The sequence below is a fragment of the Dromiciops gliroides genome, chromosome 6 (assembly GCF_019393635.1).
Source record: "Dromiciops gliroides isolate mDroGli1 chromosome 6, mDroGli1.pri, whole genome shotgun sequence".
NCBI lineage: Eukaryota > Metazoa > Chordata > Mammalia > Microbiotheria > Microbiotheriidae > Dromiciops > Dromiciops gliroides.
Genome location: NC_057866.1, coordinates 24,565,880 through 24,581,980, shown reverse-complemented (window position 1 = coordinate 24,581,980; position 16,101 = coordinate 24,565,880). Strand labels below are relative to the sequence as shown.

The following is a 16,101-nucleotide window of genomic DNA, read 5'->3' as shown; positions in this document are numbered from 1 at the left end:
CACAAATTGGGCCACTGGTTCTGCTATGAATACCCGTGTGACCTTGGCCAAGCCACATTCCTCCTCTGGGCCTTGGGTTTCTCAAAGATGAAACGAGATTGCACTGAATGACCTCCAAAGTCCATTTCAGCTCTAAATTCTGGGATCTGGGATCTACTAGGATCCCCCTGGTGACCTGGAAAGTGCAGGTCTCCCCAACTTTTGTGGCTCAGCCTCTTTATTAGATGGAAGAGTTGGAGCTAATGTGAAATTCCCCTCCAATCCCTTGCCCTCGCTCTACCCTACCCTCACAGCATGGTTCCCAGCTGAAGGTGCCCAGAGTCCGAGGGGGATTGGGGACGCTATAGGCATAAATTGTGCCAGGGTGTGGCTGGCACCTCAGAATCTTCTGTGTGTGGGTGGGGGCGAGCGAGATAGGGGTTGCCCATTCATCCCTGGGTGCCAAGGGGTAGGCTCCAAACATCTCTACCCATTGGAGCCACCTCCTAGAGTTCATCAATTGACTATCCTCTGGGGAAGAGGGTCAGCCTCAGGAACCTCTTTGGGGGGCTAGTGGGTCTCTAGTTACTGAAGTCTTCTTGGTCCCCTGCACATGCATTTCCCATCCCCCCTCTGTTCTCCAGACATGTAAGGAAGGGAAAGGGGTCTGGCATGGGTGGGGGTGTACTAAGGCACTAAGACCAGACTCCTGGCCCTGGCTTAAACTGTTGTGTCCGTCTGGATTTTCTGTCTCAACTTGATCCCAAAGACTTACGAGGGTCAAGGGGAATTTCTGACCCCTCGATGTCGGGGGGAAGAGGAGGGCACCTTCTTGGCCAATCAGATGTCTGGTCATTTTCACCCTGCAGCCAGCAGTGTGTTGTTGGGGGTGGGTGGGACCTCCAGAGCTTCAGAGAACTTTGCGACCCTGTCTCTTTAGGCTTCCCCGCTGACCCCCCACACCCTACGCCACATGCTTCAGACAATGTCCAGCCCAGAGGAAAGCTTGGGCTGGGCCCCGGTTCCTTGCCTTAGCCCCAACAGGACCACGTTTAGCAAAGATGCTGCTCTAATAAATCTCACTAAGGCCTCTTCCAGGCGCTCGGGCCTTGCACCCCATCTCTGTTGAGTCCCAGAGTTGGTTTTCTAGATCTTCTGGACACAGGTGCCTAGGCATGCCCCCTCTGCAGCCTCTGCATTGGCCCAGGCCTAGCTTCCTTTGGTTGGGCCAAGCCCTCCTCCCTGAGTGTTCACCCAGGGCTCTTCTTGCCACTGGTGGCCTCATCTGGCCTACTGCATTTGGCCACGTCGGTTCCAGGGCCCCTCCCAAAGTAACCCTCAGTCCTCCTCTCTGCCAGGCTCACCCATGACATCAGCCTAGAGGAATTCGAGGATGAGGACCTCTCGGAGATCACGGACGAGTGTGGCATCAGCCTGCATTGCAAGGACACCCTATCCTTACGGGTAGGTGAAGGACTGGGGAAAGACCATTGGGTCGATAGAGAGGACAGGGAGAGCTGGTTTGGGGTCCCAAGAGGCAGGGGGAGGGGAGGGTGGGGAGGGTGGAAGAACAAAGCCCCCAGTGGTGGGGTTATTTCCCTATGAACTGGTTTTCCAGTAGCAGCCTCTGACACCTTGGGGTGTGTATAGTGTGTGTAGGTGTGTGTGGGCGCTCACAGGGGGCATGGAGAACGAGGGCATGACATCCAGGGCAAAGAAGGGACACCCTGATTCCTGGAGTCTTCGTGCATGTCAATCACATGGGCTCAAAGCAGGAAGCAGTTCCCTGGGACCCGAGGGATGATTAGGGCCCAGGACAGTCCAGAACCCCAGAGGAGTCAGGAAGGCAGGCCAGAAGCCAGGAGAACTTAGCCAAACCCTACGCCCCTAAAATGAGCCCTAAACCAGAACATCTCCAGCAGCAGGGAAGGTCAGGAGGGGAGGGTGGAGCCCATCCTGCTCTGGGGCAGCCAAATGCTGGCAACAAGGCTCCCAAAATAGCCCCACGGTCACAGTGGCCCGGATGCTCTAGCTGGGCTCCTCCCCTTGGCTTGGGCCTTGCATCTGAGGCTGAGCAGAACCCTCCCTCCCAGTCCACCTCTAGGAGGCTTCTGCTCAGGCCAGGGCCATTCGCCCATTGAGGGCCAAGGATGCTGGGGAGATGGAGCTCTGGACAAAGCCCCCCAGTTTAAGAGGATGGAGCATGTGCGGCTCAGGGGCTGCCCTCTCCTTGGGCCACCACCCCAGAACCCCAGGCAGAGAGGCCTGTGTCCAAGTGGGAAAGTGAGGGGCATCCCCTTTCCTCATCCGACATGGATTCATTTCATTACCAAGTCCTTCCTCCAGCTCACTCCCAAAAGGGAAGGAAGTTCTGAGAGGCCAGCTGGGCTTAATCCTAGGGAGAGAAAGACTGCAGAGTGAGGGAGATGGGCAGAGTCTCCATCCCAGGGGACTCTCCCCCAAGGAGCAGTCTTACCCTGGCCCCTTTGGGAGGGGTTGTAGCGGGAACTCTCATATCACATACCCAACATCCCCAAGAAAAAGGAACCAGGCTGGGCCCCAAAGCAGAGCAGCCATTAGAACAACAATGCAGGGCTCTTACAAAGAACTCGCCCACACTGACCTCCCAAGGAAGGCTTCCAATACCAGCGCCTGCCCCAGGGAACCCTACAAGCCCAGCGGCTGCTTCCAAAGCCTTCTGCTCTGCAGGGTTTCCAGGTTGTAAGGAAATCTTACCCTGGGAGGGTCTGGGAGCCCTGGGGTTATGGAGGCTGAGGAGGATCAGGGATGTCTCACCCCCCCCACACCCGCAGCCCAGACTAGCGAGTCACAGACCCCCACTTCATGTCCCCACCAGTCCCCCTAATCTCAATCCAGAATCCCTCAACTCTGCCCAGAGCCTGCTACCTTGGCCCTTCACTCACCTCACAGCCCCCCTCCACCCCCTCTGCCCCCCCCACAGCCCCCTCCACCCCCTCTGCCCCCACCTCACAGCCCCCCTCCACCCCCTCTGCCCCACCTCACAGCCCCCCTCCACCCCCTCAGCCCCCCTCAAGCCCCCACCTCACTGCCCCTTCCACCCCCTCAGCCCCCCCTCACAGCCCCCTCCACCCCCTCTGCCCCACCTCACAGCCCACCTCCACCCCCTCAGCTCCCCCTCACAGCCCCCTCCACCGCCTCAGCCCCCACCACCCCCTCAGCCCCCACCTCACTGCCACCCCCCCCCGTCTTTTTCCATCCTCCCCACCGTCCCCCGATCTGGCTCTCTCCTCCGACCCCTCAGCCCCTCCTCCTCCATCCCGGTTAGGTGGTGTAGTGGATAGGTCTGTGCATTTGGAGACTGGAAAACCAGAGTTCAAATTCTGACTCAGATACTTATTAGCTGGGTGACCCTGGACAAATCGCTCAACTCCCCTGTGCCTCGGTTTCCCTTCTTATAAACTGGAGGAAGTATAGCACCGACTCCCCTTGAGGTGTTGTGAGGACCAGCGAATGTACAGAGCTTTGAGGATCTCAAAGCGCTATATAAATGGAGCACGGATTATTGTTGTACGGCTCCCCCCTCGCCCCGCCCTTTCCACCTTTCCCTTTGCGCAGGCGCGGGCTGCAGGCCTAACCCTGCCCGCTAGGGGGCAGCTCCGGCCTCTTTCGCGATCTTCTCAGCGGGAGCTCGGAGCCCGCCCCAACCCCGGCCCTGTGGGACCGGTCTTCGCACCAACCCCCAAAGGGGCCCCCGCGTCTCCATGGCAACAGAGGTGACCTCACTCCCCCGCTCGGCTTACCGCCCGGGTGAGGTCATCGGCTGTTGCCACGGAAACAGCTGGGCGTAGGGGGAGGGGAGTGTGAAGAGGGATGAACGGCGATTGGCGAGGGGCGGGGCGAGGGGTCGGGAGCGGGCGAACCCGGGCTAGAGAGACAGGCCCGGCGGTCCTCCCCGGGAGCGAGGAGGGTCCGGCCGCCGCTTCCCTGAGCGCGGCGCGCAGGGCTACCCCCAAACCCCTGCTGCGGACGGCCGAGTGGACTCGCCCGGAGGCGCGGCGGGGATTGGCTGCCCGCGCACAGCCCTGCCCCCTGCCCGCCGGTCCCGCCCCGGCCAGCCAGGCCCCGCCCCCGGCCGGCCGGCCCCGCCCCCGCTGACGCCCCGCCCCTTGCCTGCCGGCCCCCAGCCCCAGCGCGGCGGACTCGTGCCGGGAGGCGGTGGCTGCGGGGTAGCGGGCAGCCGGCTGCAGGCTGAGATGCTGCAGATGGACCTGATCGACGCGGCAGGGGACACGCCCGGAGCCGAGGAGGAGGAGGACGAAGACGAGGACGAGGACGAGGATGAGGAGGAGGAGCGGCGGGGGCGGCCCCGGGGCCCCGGGCAGCAGCAGCAGCCGCCGCCGCAGCCGCCGCAGCAGCAGCAGCCGCCGCAGCAGCAGCGCGGGCCCGGGGGCGGCGGGGGCCCGGCGCCCGAGTCCTGTCAGGACACGGCGCCTCGAGGCCTCGTCGGGGACACCTACCGGCCCAAGCGGCCCACCACCCTCAACCTCTTCCCGCAGGTGCCGCGGACGCAGGTGAGGCCCGGGGAGGGGCGGGGGATGGGGAGGGGGCTCCTCGCTCCGGCCCCCTGCCCGTCATCAGCATTATCCCTGGCTTCCAGCCGCGTCCCACCCCCCCCCCCCGCACCATCCCAGGCCTCCAGTATTATCCAGCCCCTCCCCATCATCTCCATCCCAGCCCCCCTGCTCATCATATTATCCCGGGCCCCTTCATTGATCCAAGTCCCCGATATCTCCCCAAGCTCCCCATCTTCATCCCAGCCCCATCCTCAGGGCAGCCCCTGGTCATCTAGCCCCCATCTCATCTCTCGTCTCCCATTCCCTCATCTCATCTTAGTCACTCCCTCCCCCAGGTTAGCCTCCTTCATCTCATCCCTTCCCATCATCTCAGTTGCCCCCTTAGGTCATTTCCTTGCTTATATCAGCATCCCTCTACCTCACACACGTAGACATTGGCTCACCCTCCTCACAAGGAGGGAGGGAGAGGAAGGAGCTGGGGGTGGGGGTGGGAGAGCGGAAGTTGGAGAAGAGGGATTTGGAGGGAAATGTAGAAGAATGACGGAGGGCAAGGTCCGAGGTTTAACGGAAAGGAAAGGGTTTGTTTGGCATGGGGGAAATGGGGGGGGTGAAAAGGGGACATTATGAGGCTTGGGAATAGAATTTGAAAGACAGGGGAGGGAATGACCCCCAGAGAGTTGAGTACGATGAGAGTTAGGGAGGTGCTGAGGCCCTGAGGTCTCTTCTGGCTCAAACACTGTGAGCCTACCAGAGTTGGAAGGATATCGGGGAGGAAGTTCTGGGAGCAGAGGGAAGAGGCGGGTGGGAGTTGGGCATGTGGAGGTGGGCTAGAGTTGAAGAGGGGAGAGAGGCTTAGGAGGAGGGGTCCTCGCCATGAGATGGGCACAGAGCCCAGGATGGGGTAGAGCAGCCAACATGGGGAGGAGGCAAGGCTGGAAGCTGAGAGTCCTGGAGACGGGCATTGGAGGGGCAGGTGTCAGGTTTCCTTGGGTCCAGTGGTACCAAGCAATGACAAAGGAGGGGATGGGACCAGAATAGGGGCGGAACAGGCTGCTTGATGCCAAGGAGGTCTGGATGGGCGAGGGGTTTCTGTCTGGGGAGGGTGGCTGGAGCCCGACCAGCGGAAGAGTTGGCAACAGTCTCTTGTCTTAGTGCCAGAGAGGCCTGGTTTGGGAGATTGGAGAGAGAGGACAAGGTTGGGACCAAAGGAAATGGGCCGGGGGCTGGGGGTTCCTTTGCCAAGCTCCTCTGATGGTGAATGAGCTGCTGGGGTGGGGACTGAGGAAAGGGGGGTTTAAGTGTTTATTTCGGGCAGAGGAGAGGAGCCCTGGAATGTAGGTGGGAGTGGAAGGGAGGGCCAAGGGCCCATGAGAGCATGGGAGATTTAGGAGTGGAGCAGCTGACAGTTAGTTACAAAGCCTCATTCCTCAGTCATGTGCTGCTGTGGTGAGAAATTCCCCAGAGGAGGAGGAGGAGGAGGCTCAGAGCTGGAAGGGACCTTGGAGAACATGGTGGATAAGGAAGGTGGGGGTGGGGGGAGATGAAAGGGTCCTGAAGGATGGAGGAGAGGGACGTTGGGCTGTGGATGAGTCACCTCCATGAGTCATCCCTTGTCTCCCCTCTCCAACCTTGAATTGCAGGAGACCCTTTCTCCAGCCATCAGCTAGAGCTAGGACCCTAACTGAGCCAAGACCAGCCAGCATTCCAATACCTCCTACCCTGGGGGCTGGCTGGGGTGGGGGTGGGTGGGTGGGGTGTGTGGAAATGAGGCCGGGTCATTCTCAGGGATCTCTGGAGGGAGGCTGGGGCTCCAGGCATTCCACAGCTGTGTAAAGTGTCCTGGGGAGATTGGGGAGGGTGGCACCCTCCTCCAGGGGGTGGGTAGGCGGGCAGGGCTAGGGCCTCCCTGTGCCGGGCACTGTCAACAGCTTCAGCCACAAGGGCGCTTTGTTCCCATACACAGGACACCCTGAATAACAACTCCCTGGGCAAGAAGCACAGTTGGCAGGAGCGAGTGTCCCGGTCCTCTTCCCCACTGAAGACAGGTGAGGTGGGGCCCTGACCCTTCCTACCCAGCTTTGGTCATGCTCCACCTTTGACTTTTTCTCTAGGCCTGGGGCTCAGGGCCCCCAAAGTTTGCTCCCATCCCCCGCCCCCAGCTGGGCCAGCAGCTGGGGGCTGAGGTCAGCCTATTGCCTATGTCAGCTGCCCAGTCCTGGAACTCATTGTGGGCACTATGCCAAGGAAGGCTTTGGCTCAGATCGGGGGTCGAGATGCTTCATGGGTGGCATCATGGAAGTCCCTGGGGAGGACCGGGTAACAGACCACACCCTAAGGTGGCATCTGGGGGTTCGCATTGCCCCCCCACCTCGAGGGTGTGGAGAATTGTCCTACCCCTGGCACTGACACATACCTTCCTTTCCCCCGACTCTGCCAGGCGAACAGACTCCTCCTCACGAACATGTCTGCTTGAGTGATGAACTACCCCCCCAGAACAGTCCCGCCCCCACCAAGGACCGGGGCACCTCCACAGACAGTCCCTGCCGCAGAAGCACTGCCACCCAGATGGCCCCTCCCGGCGGCCCTCCAGCCTCTCGGGGCTCTGACAAGGCCCCAGCTCCCCCTGGGGGCCGGGCCCACCCCCACCGTGACCGCATTCACTACCAGACAGACGTGCGGCTCGAGGCCACGGAGGAGATCTACCTGACCCCAGTGCAGCGGCCCCCAGACCCTCCCGAGGCCACCCCGGCCTTCCTCCCCCCGGCCGAGAGCCGCATGTCAGTGAGCTCTGACCCCGACCCCACCGGCTACCCGGCAGCCCCCGGCCGGCCCCACCCCTCTATCAGCGAGGAGGATGAGGGCTTTGACTGCCTGTCGTCCCCCGAGAGGGGCGACCCCCCCGGCGGGGGCTGGCAGGACGGCCGGGGGGAGCCTCCCCGGGCCTCGCTGAGCTCGGACACCAGCGCCCTGTCCTACGACTCGGTCAAGTACACCCTGGTGGTGGACGAGCACGCGCAGCTGGAGCTGGTGAGCCTCCGGCAGTGCTACTCCGGCTACAGCGACGAGAGCGACTCGGCCACGGTCTACGACAACTGCGTCTCGTCCCCCTACGAGTCGGCCATCGGGGAGGAGTACGAGGAGGCCGCGCGGCCGCGGCCGGCCGTCTGTCTCTCGGAGGACTCCACGCCCGACGGGCCCGACGTGCACTTCTCCAAGAAATTCCTCAACGTCTTCATGAGCGGCCGCTCTCGCTCCTCCAGTGAGTCGAGGGGCTGGGGTGGGACCCGTCGGCACCTCTGCCCCACGGGGCGCGGGGGGGCTGGGGCGCGGGCCGGCCAGGGGAGGGCGCGGCATCCCTTCCCCTCCCGGACCTACAAGCCCACCCTTCCAGGCGCCGAGTCCTTCGGGCTGTTCTCCTGCACCATCAACGGGGAGGAGCAGGAGCAGACGCACCGGGCCGTGTTCAGGTGAGAGCCAGGGAGAGGACGCGGGTGGCGCCGAGCCGGGAGGAGGAGGGAGAGCGCAGGGGAGCAGGGGCGGCCCGAGCGAGGCCTTTGTGACTTCCTCGCTTGGGCCAGGTTTGTGCCCCGGCATGAGGACGAGCTGGAGCTGGAGGTCGACGACCCGCTCCTGGTGGAGCTGCAGGCGGACGATTACTGGTACGAGGCCTATAACATGCGCACGGGCGCTCGCGGAGCCTTCCCGGCCTACTACGCCATCGAGGTCACCAAGGAGCCCGAGACCGTGACAGGTAGCTGGCCCCGCTTCCCCAGGAGGCTCCTGGACTGCCAGGCCTCGCTCACCTCCCGCATTAGGATGGGAGCGGCTCTCTTTCGGTTTCTTAGCGCGGAAAACTTTGATGTTTATGCTGAGGTCAGTCTCACGGAGCCGTCAGGGCCCGAGCTTGTCCTTCCTGCCCAAGTGGCCACCAGTTTGCTGCGTCATCTCGGGCAGGACGCTTGGCCCACCCGTGCCTCAGTTTCCCCCAGCTAACAGGAGAGCGCAGGCCTGGATGAAATCTGAGCGCTCCTCTTTCTGCTAGTGATGACCGGGCCGCACCATTCTTAGTTGGGCCTTTCATCCTGAGTCTGCTCTTGCCTTGCAGCCCTGGCCAAAAACAGTGACTGGGTGGACGAGTTCCGGGTGAAGTTCCTGGGGTCTGTCCAGGTCCCGTATCACAAGGGCAATGACGTTCTCTGCGCTGCTATGCAAAAGGTGCCCGCCTCCCACTTGGCCTCTGCTGCCCAGCCACACCCCGGCCCGGCCTAGTCCCCCCAGCGGCCACCGACCCGCCCCAGAGCCCCGCTCCCTCTGCCCCTCTGGGGCTGCTCACTGTCCACCCCCTCCACCTTCTTGCCCTGACGTAGTTGGGAAAGGGAGGCGGTTTCCCAGAGGCCTCAGGGGCCAGGGGAGCAGAGCCCAGGGCCCCTCGTGGAAGGGTGAGGAAGTGAGGGACCTGCCTCTGGTCCCTCTCACCCGGCACCCGCCCTGCAGATTGCCACCACCCGCCGGCTCACGGTGCACTTTAACCCGCCCTCCAGCTGTGTCCTTGAGATCAATGTTCGGGGAGTAAAGATCGTGGTCAAGGCGGAAGATTCCCAGGAGCACAAGGTGACTCACTGGCCCCTCCCACGGAGCCCCAAGCTCCGGCCCCAGATTTGGCTGGGAAGGGGTCTAGCTTTCGAGCCTTCCTCGAGGCCTGGAGCCCCTTATCCTCCAGCTGACCCCCACCCCCATTTCCTTTTTTTTTTTTTTTTTGGTGAGGCAATTGGGGTTAAGTGACTTGTCCAGGGTCACACAGCTAGTAAGTGTCAAGCGTCTGAGGTCAGATTTGAACTCTGGTCCTCCTGATTCCAGGGCCAGTGCTCTATCCACCGCGCCACCTAGCTGCCCCCCCCTTCCCCATTTCCAGGTCATGGGCTGCCTTTCCGTGGAGGCAGGCTTCTTGGCTGTCGGGCCCTGGATGAAGGGCTGGCTCAGACTTCTGCCTGCCCTTCCCCGCAGCGTCTCCCAGATCCTGCTGCCCTTTTGGGCCACAGAAACCTCCCTGATTTCTCTGCCCAGCCTGGGCCTCAGTCCCTTCATCTATAAGATGGATGAGTCTCTGGGGCGTTGGGGGAGGGTGAAGCAGGGATTCACTAACGCCTTCCTGTTCCCTCACTGGGCTCTTCTGCGGCGCCAGGAAGTCTACTGGACCTGGGGAACCTAGGCTGGAAGCTCAGCCCTGTGTTTCTGGCTGGCTGTCCTTGGGGGACACACAGGAGGGGAGCTCTTCAGGTCACCCCCAGATAGAGAGGGTGGGAGCTGGCACCCTAACGCCCTGCCAGACTCTGCCTCTGGTGCCATCGCGGCTGTCTGGTGGGGGAGCCCCCACCCCACTCCCCATCAAACTGGTTCCCCCTTTCCAGCTGAGCCTCTGTGTTAAGTGCCATCTTGTCTCCCTCCCCCACTCCCTTCTGCAGGGGAATAAATGTAGCCACTTCTTCCAACTGAAGAACATCTCTTTCTGTGGGTACCACCCAAAGAACAACAAGTGAGTGGGGCCAGGGAAGGCCTTGGGGAGGAGGGAGGGTCCAGTTCCAGCTCTGCTCACTGCCCTCTGCACCCCCCCTCCACCCAGGTACTTTGGGTTCATCACCAAACACCCTGCTGACCACCGGTTTGCCTGTCATGTCTTTGTGTCTGAGGAATCCACGAAGGCTCTGGCTGAGTCTGTCGGGTAAGCCTTCCCCCGCCCAGCGTCCTCACTGCCAGCTCCTGACCAGGCCCCCTCCCCAAGAGGGAGGGCTCCCCCATTGAAGGGTCTAAGCTGCTGCCTTCCCTCTGCCCTGCATCCTCACTGCCACCTCAGCCTTCAATATTGTCACCCCTCACCCAGGCCCCCTCTTCTGAGAGGGCTCCCCAGCTCCAGCTGACACCCCTCTCTGCCCCTCAGGAGAGCGTTCCAACAATTCTACAAGCAGTTTGTGGAGTACACATGCCCCACGGAGGACATCTACCTGGAGTAGCAGTGCTGCCCCCCCACCCCTACCCCCGGATGCACCCTGGGCCCTGGGTACCCCAAACTGGAGGAGGTGCCCAGACAGACCATCTCTCCTCTGCAGGAAGCCCTCTGGGGCAGGATTGGGGAGGGGGGAGGACTAACTGAGGGTGGGGGTCCATGGGGGAGGGTGGGCTGAGGGGGTTAGGGGAGAGGCAAATGCAGTTTATTGTAAAATACAGGATTAGATGATTCTATGAATGAACAGGAGATGCTGCTTCAGAAGGTGGTAGGGACAGGGGAGAGGGATGGGTTCAGAGCCCATGGGCTAAGCCCCCTCTGTCCTCCATGCCCCCAGCCTTCCCCCCGGGGAGCTGCTGGCTGTGCCCTCACCTGGCTCCCTGCTTCCCCTGCCTGGGCCTGGGCCAATGGTTCCTGCCTTTACCCAGCCAGTACCACCTGTGCCCACTGACCTCTGTACCCCTGCCCTTTGCTCAGGGCCTTGCTGGGCTTGCCCACTGAGGACTTTTTCAATTAAGAAATAGCAGGTGGAGGCCATGGGAGGCCCACCAGGAGGCTCTCTCTGCACACACACCTGCAGCGTTCTGGCACAAGGGGAAGTTTCTCCTACTCCCTGGCAGGCAGGTCCCTCGACAGGGTTAGGGCATCCAAGGCTCTGGGGCGGCACGGGTAGCCCAGGGCCTCTGGTGTTGGCAGGAGGATGGCAGCTTGGACCCCACTGGCCTGAGCAGGGAGAAGTGGGCAAAACTGTCCCCTCCAGGCTCCCGCATCTTGGCCCATCTCGCCCGTTAAAAACTGGCAACCACTATTAAAGTGCCATTTCCTGTAGGGCTTGCTTTGTGTCTTGGAGCAGGGGTGTGTATATGTGTGTGTGTGTGTGTGTGTGTGTGTGTGTGTGTGTGTGTGTGTGTGTGTGTGTGTGTGTGTGTACCCAGGAAGCTCAAGTCCCAAGCCAGCCTAGACAATAACTTTATAGGGCCTTTTCATCACCTGTGGGCATCATAGTCATACTCAGACAAATCTGGCCCATCCCGCTTGTGCTTCTGGGCTCTGGAGAGGAGGGGATGGGCAACTCGAGGTCCTGGATGCTTAGGAAGGATCCCATAATCTGGAGGAAGAGAAGGGGGTAAGGGGGAGCTGGGGAGAGCTAGTTTGGGCTCTGCTGGAATTACAGGGTCTAGTGCTAGAAAGAACCCCCCCACCAAAATCCCTCAGGTGAGACCCAGACAGGGAAGTGACTTGGCCCAAGCTCCTGTCTTTTTTTTTGGGGGGGGGCAATGAGGGTTAAATGACTTGCCCAGTCACACAGCTAGTAAGTGTCAAGTGTCTGAAGCCCAACTGAACTCGGGTCTTCCTGAATCCAGGGTTGGTGCTTTATCCACTTTGCCACCTAACTGCCCCTCTATAGAGGTTAAATAGCCAAGCCAGGATTCAAACCTGGGGCCTCTGGCCCCAGGTTCTTCTTTCTCGTTCACTATGCCCTGATGGTTCTTAATGAGGAGGAGGCTGGAATCTGGTATCCTCCCTCCAGGGGCACTTCTACTTCTCCTTGGGAACCCATCCCCAGGTCTAAGAGGAGAAGAGGTGTGAGGTCCTACCATCCACCAGGCCATTAGGAAGCTCCCTGGTGTCTACCTCTTCAGGAACGGAGAAGGGCTGAAACCTGTGAGATGAGTGAAGAGTGAGGGAAGGCCCCCGGATGGAGAAAAGACAAATCCCCCAGGGAAAAAGAAACCCCTACCCAAACTAAGGAGCCCAGGGCAGAAGGGTCCAGGACCTCTACCCCGAGGAGAAGAGGCTGAGTCAAACCAGCTGCCAGGAGTTTCCTCGGGTCCCGTCTGTGGAGTTGAGGCCCGCTTTGGTCCCATGGTGCAACCCACCCCGCGCCAGGGTTACCTCTGAAGCCCAGGCTGAGGCCGAAGTTGTGCAGCTACCAGGACAAGGGTGAGGAGCAAGAGCCCCAGTCCAATCCTAGGGCACAGGGACCCTAGCATGGTGAGATCAGTTTCCCCAGAACCAGGATCTGCCAGCCCCTTCTCCCAAGGGAGTGACGGAATGTACTCGGATAGGACCAGCTCACAAAGGGAGGCCCTGCCCCCACCCCATTCCATTGGCTCAGGTTTCTATGCTACTCATTAACAGTTTGCAAAGCACCTTCCTGTAGCATTACTCGGAGGTTTTGGGGAGCGTGTTGTGAGTTCCGAGAGCTTACCCGCAAAGCACCTTCCAATAAACCTGTGAGTTTATCGGCTATCACCAGAGTGAGACAACCAGAGCTTCCCCCCAGGCATCAGAATTTAGAGGGTCCTGGCCAAAAGTCAATGAAGAAAATGGCTCTAAATCCATTCATGGAAGAGGTGGGACCTCTCCAGTAGTCACTGCCCACGCGCCAATATTAATAACCCCCAGCGAATACAACATACTTGCCCTGGCAGCCAACACCATTCCGCTGGAGTCCGGGAAAGGTGGAGCCGGGCATCACTTCTCCATGTGGGCAAACTTGGTTGACGGGCACAGGAGACAAGCATGGAGTTTTTGCCCACCAGTCTCAGCTGGGACATTAGACATCTACTACTGCTCTATCCCGGTCTAGGAGGAAGAAGTGGCTGGACCTGGAGGACTGGGGGGGCCGGGAGGGGTCCAGCACCAGGAAGCACCAGGGTTAGAAGGGCCCGCCCTTTCTTGCCTGTGAGCATCCTGGGCTGCCTCCAGCCCCCGAGGCTGAGCCTTCCCAGAGATTTGTGAGGGGAGGATACCAGGGGGCAATTAACTCCTTTCCCTACTGAGGTAAAATGGCCAAGACATCACTCCTTGAGAAGGATGAACACCAAAACGCTTACTCCCACCACCTTCATACCTGGGTAAAGGATCCCAGCCCGTCACCCCCAGCTTGTAGCTAGGCCTCACCTACTGCTTTCAGGAAAACGGATCAAAGTCTGGGGCCGTACCTTTGTGAGGGGTGGAGAGAAGGGAAGGTGTTACACCCCTACCCCCAATTAGGCCCACCACCCCTGGGTTCACAGGCATTTAGTACCTAGGTAGTAAGAATAATTAGGAGGCTAACCACTGAACACCTCAGGGGATCTTTTTGAACCTCTTGTTTCAGGTGAGAAAACTGCTACTTGTTGGCTCTAGAGAGGGACAGCACAAGGTTCCCATTTTACATGAGGAGGGGAACTGAGGACAGTGACTTACCCTAAGTCCTACAGCAAAGTCACTTGGGCAGGATTCAAAACCAGAGCTTTGGACTCCAGATCCTACTAGACTGATTCTCCTAGAACAGCCTGAGAGGTTATGCCCAGCATATAGGACGTTTGGGGCTGTTTTCTGGAAATCTTCAGGGCGGCAAATTCCCAGAAAGTCAGATGCTGAACCACTATTTCATCAACAATCTTCAGAGTGGCCAACCGTCAGCCAACCTTTCTCCTAAGCCAGCTCCAACCCCTACATTCCCCTCTCTAGAACAGAGCTTCCCCTTCCCTCTGAACAATCCCAGAACACCCCCCCCTTCTTGTCACATCTCAACCGTGTCACCTCAAGGTACCCTCACCTCTAAGCACCCACCATTCCCCATTGGGGTGGTCTTCATCTTCTTTATAACATGAACCCTTAGGCAGTCTAGCGAAACCTGAGCTCCTCAGGTATTTTTTTGTTTGTTTGTTTGTTTTGGTGAGACAATTGGGGTTAAGTGAGTTGCCCAGGGTCACACAGCTAGTAAGTGTCAAGTGTCTGAGGCCAGATTTGAACTCAGGTCCTCCTGAATCCTGGGCCAGTGCTTTATCCACTGCACCAACTCGCTGCCCCTCCTCAGGTGTTCTAAGAAATTCACAATTGAAGAAAATGCCAAATTTCAGTTAGCAGTGGGTGTAAATAAAACTGATTTTAGGGGGGGGGCATCCAAAGTTAAGAACTATTATAGTTGTTGGGGTATTGAATCCAAAGCTCTCAATCTACTAGGAGACTCTTGTCTTCTGTATTTCCCGTCTGAGCTCTCTCAGCAGCTTTTAAAAGAAGGGTTATATACAGTTTGTCAGAAGCGAGTCTTCTAAGTGCTCTACCCATTCTTGACCCATCTGCAGAAGGCAGCAGTCTGTGTGTGCCTTATCATTGGTCAATGAAAGGTGAGAACAGAACCAGGTCTGGTCACCATGGCATAGGCAGAACAGGAGATGGTCAGTCTGAAGAGAAAATTGACTGGGGGTGGAGAACATGAGTTTATTTATCTCAAATAGGCAGTTAGAACTCAGACCAGTGGGTGGTAGCTAAAGGGAAGGGGCCGAGTAAAGCAGGAATGCTGAAAGCATTGGTGGAGTGGTGTACTGGTTCAACCTTTCTGGGAAACAATTTGGGATCATATAAGAAAAGCCGATAAACTACATGTCCACTACCCGGCATAATAATAATAAGCAGCTCAGTGCCAGGAAGACCCCCCCCCAAAAAAAAAAGGCTTCTCAAAGCACTCATTGCCACAACAAAAACAGGGAAACAAAGAGGATGCTTGCTCTTTGTGTTAGCCAAGCAAACAACTATAGCAATAGCTCCTCTTCCTAAAATGCAAGTGCAAAAAATAAAATAAAATAAAATGCAAGTGCAACCAAGTCACTTGGCTGCCATGGTGGCCTCATGGAACCCCCCTTCCCCCCCAATTTACTAAACTCCAGTGTGTCCCTATAACCACCAGAAACAAATGTAAACTCCTGTTTGGCCTTCGAGTCCCATTATAACTTATCCTCCCACACCCACTGCCTCAAACCTTTCTTTCTTTCTTTCTTTCTTTCTTTCTTTCTTTCTTTCTTTCTTTCTTTCTTTCTTTCTTTTGTGGGGCAATGGGGGTTAGGTGACTTGCCCAGGGTCACACAGCTAGTAAATGTCAAGTGTCTGAGGCCGGATTTGAACTCAGGTCCTCCTGAATCCAGGGCCGGTGTTTTATCCACTGCGCCACCTAGCCACCCCCTGCCTCAAACCTCTCTAGTCCCCTCCCATGTACCATGGGCCCAGTGAGTGACACTGGCCTCCTTGAACTGAATCTCTGTACTCGTCCTATTTCCACTGGTTATCCCCCATGCTGGCAAGACTGTCCCTTCTTATCTCTGGCTCCTGGTTCCTTCCAGGCCCAGCTACCCGGCCGCCCCCCCCACCTTCTAAAGGAAGCCTTTCTGGATCCCCCTTAATTCTAGTGCCCTGTGACTATTTCAGCTCGTTTCCTTCCCATTAGGCTGTGAGCTCTTTGACAGTGGGGAATCATCTTTTGCCTTTCTTGGACCCTCTGTGCTTAGCACACTTCCTGGAACATGGCAGGTGACAAATAAATGGTTGTTGGGGTTTTTTTGACTGACATCTACGTGGCTTTTGTGAACAACTTTTGTATGTGAATGTAATGGGAAATCACTACACTACAAAAACAAATGGAGGGGTAGCTAGGTGGTGCAGTGGATAGAGTAACCAGCCCTGGAGTCAGGAGGACCTGAGTTCAATCCGACCTCAGACACTTAACACTTACCAGCTGTGTGACCCTGGGCAAGTCACTTAACCCCAATTGCCTCACCAAAAAAATCCCCCAAAAAC

The 16,101-nt window shown here is 58.6% G+C and overlaps 2 protein-coding genes across 3 annotated transcripts in view; one reads left to right on the top strand and one right to left on the bottom strand.

The window, feature by feature from the left end:
• The window catches only part of MAPK8IP1 (mitogen-activated protein kinase 8 interacting protein 1), a 33,002-nt gene extending 22,306 nt beyond the window's left edge, over nt 1–10,696 (top strand). For both annotated transcript variants that reach the window (XM_043970799.1, XM_043970800.1), the window contains exons 2-12: nt 1,338–1,443; nt 4,146–4,532; nt 6,499–6,580; nt 6,973–7,794; nt 7,927–8,002; nt 8,114–8,286; nt 8,641–8,750; nt 9,030–9,146; nt 9,998–10,068; nt 10,156–10,254; nt 10,471–10,696. In XM_043970799.1, the coding sequence (XP_043826734.1) occupies nt 1,338–1,443; nt 4,146–4,532; nt 6,499–6,580; nt 6,973–7,794; nt 7,927–8,002; nt 8,114–8,286; nt 8,641–8,750; nt 9,030–9,146; nt 9,998–10,068; nt 10,156–10,254; nt 10,471–10,543 (2,116 nt within the window). In that variant the 3' untranslated portion in view covers nt 10,544–10,696. The remainder of the gene's footprint in view (nt 1–1,337; nt 1,444–4,145; nt 4,533–6,498; nt 6,581–6,972; nt 7,795–7,926; nt 8,003–8,113; nt 8,287–8,640; nt 8,751–9,029; nt 9,147–9,997; nt 10,069–10,155; nt 10,255–10,470) is intronic.
• A 430-nt stretch (nt 10,697–11,126) lies between these two features.
• Nucleotides 11,127–15,303, bottom strand: C6H11orf94 (chromosome 6 C11orf94 homolog). The gene is made up of 3 exons (XM_043970805.1): nt 12,433–15,303; nt 12,135–12,199; nt 11,127–11,644 (listed from the first exon to the last, which is right to left on the bottom strand). Exons 1-3 carry the CDS (start codon nt 12,645–12,647, stop codon nt 11,523–11,525), a joined length of 402 nt encoding a protein of 133 aa, XP_043826740.1. The 5' UTR covers nt 12,648–15,303; the 3' UTR covers nt 11,127–11,522.
• Between the last annotated feature and the right edge of the window lie 798 nt (nt 15,304–16,101).

Coding starts and splice junctions, on each gene's coding strand:
- C6H11orf94 (XM_043970805.1), bottom strand. CDS start 12,647: ATGGAATGGGGTGGGGGCAGGGCCTCCCTTTGTGAGCTGGTCCTATCC. Junction 12,200..12,432: donor CCTCAGCCTGGGCTTCAGAG/GTAACCCTGGCG, acceptor CTCATCTCACAG/GTTTCAGCCCTTCTCCGTTC. Junction 11,645..12,134: donor TCCTAATGGCCTGGTGGATG/GTAGGACCTCAC, acceptor CTCTTCCTCCAG/ATTATGGGATCCTTCCTAAG.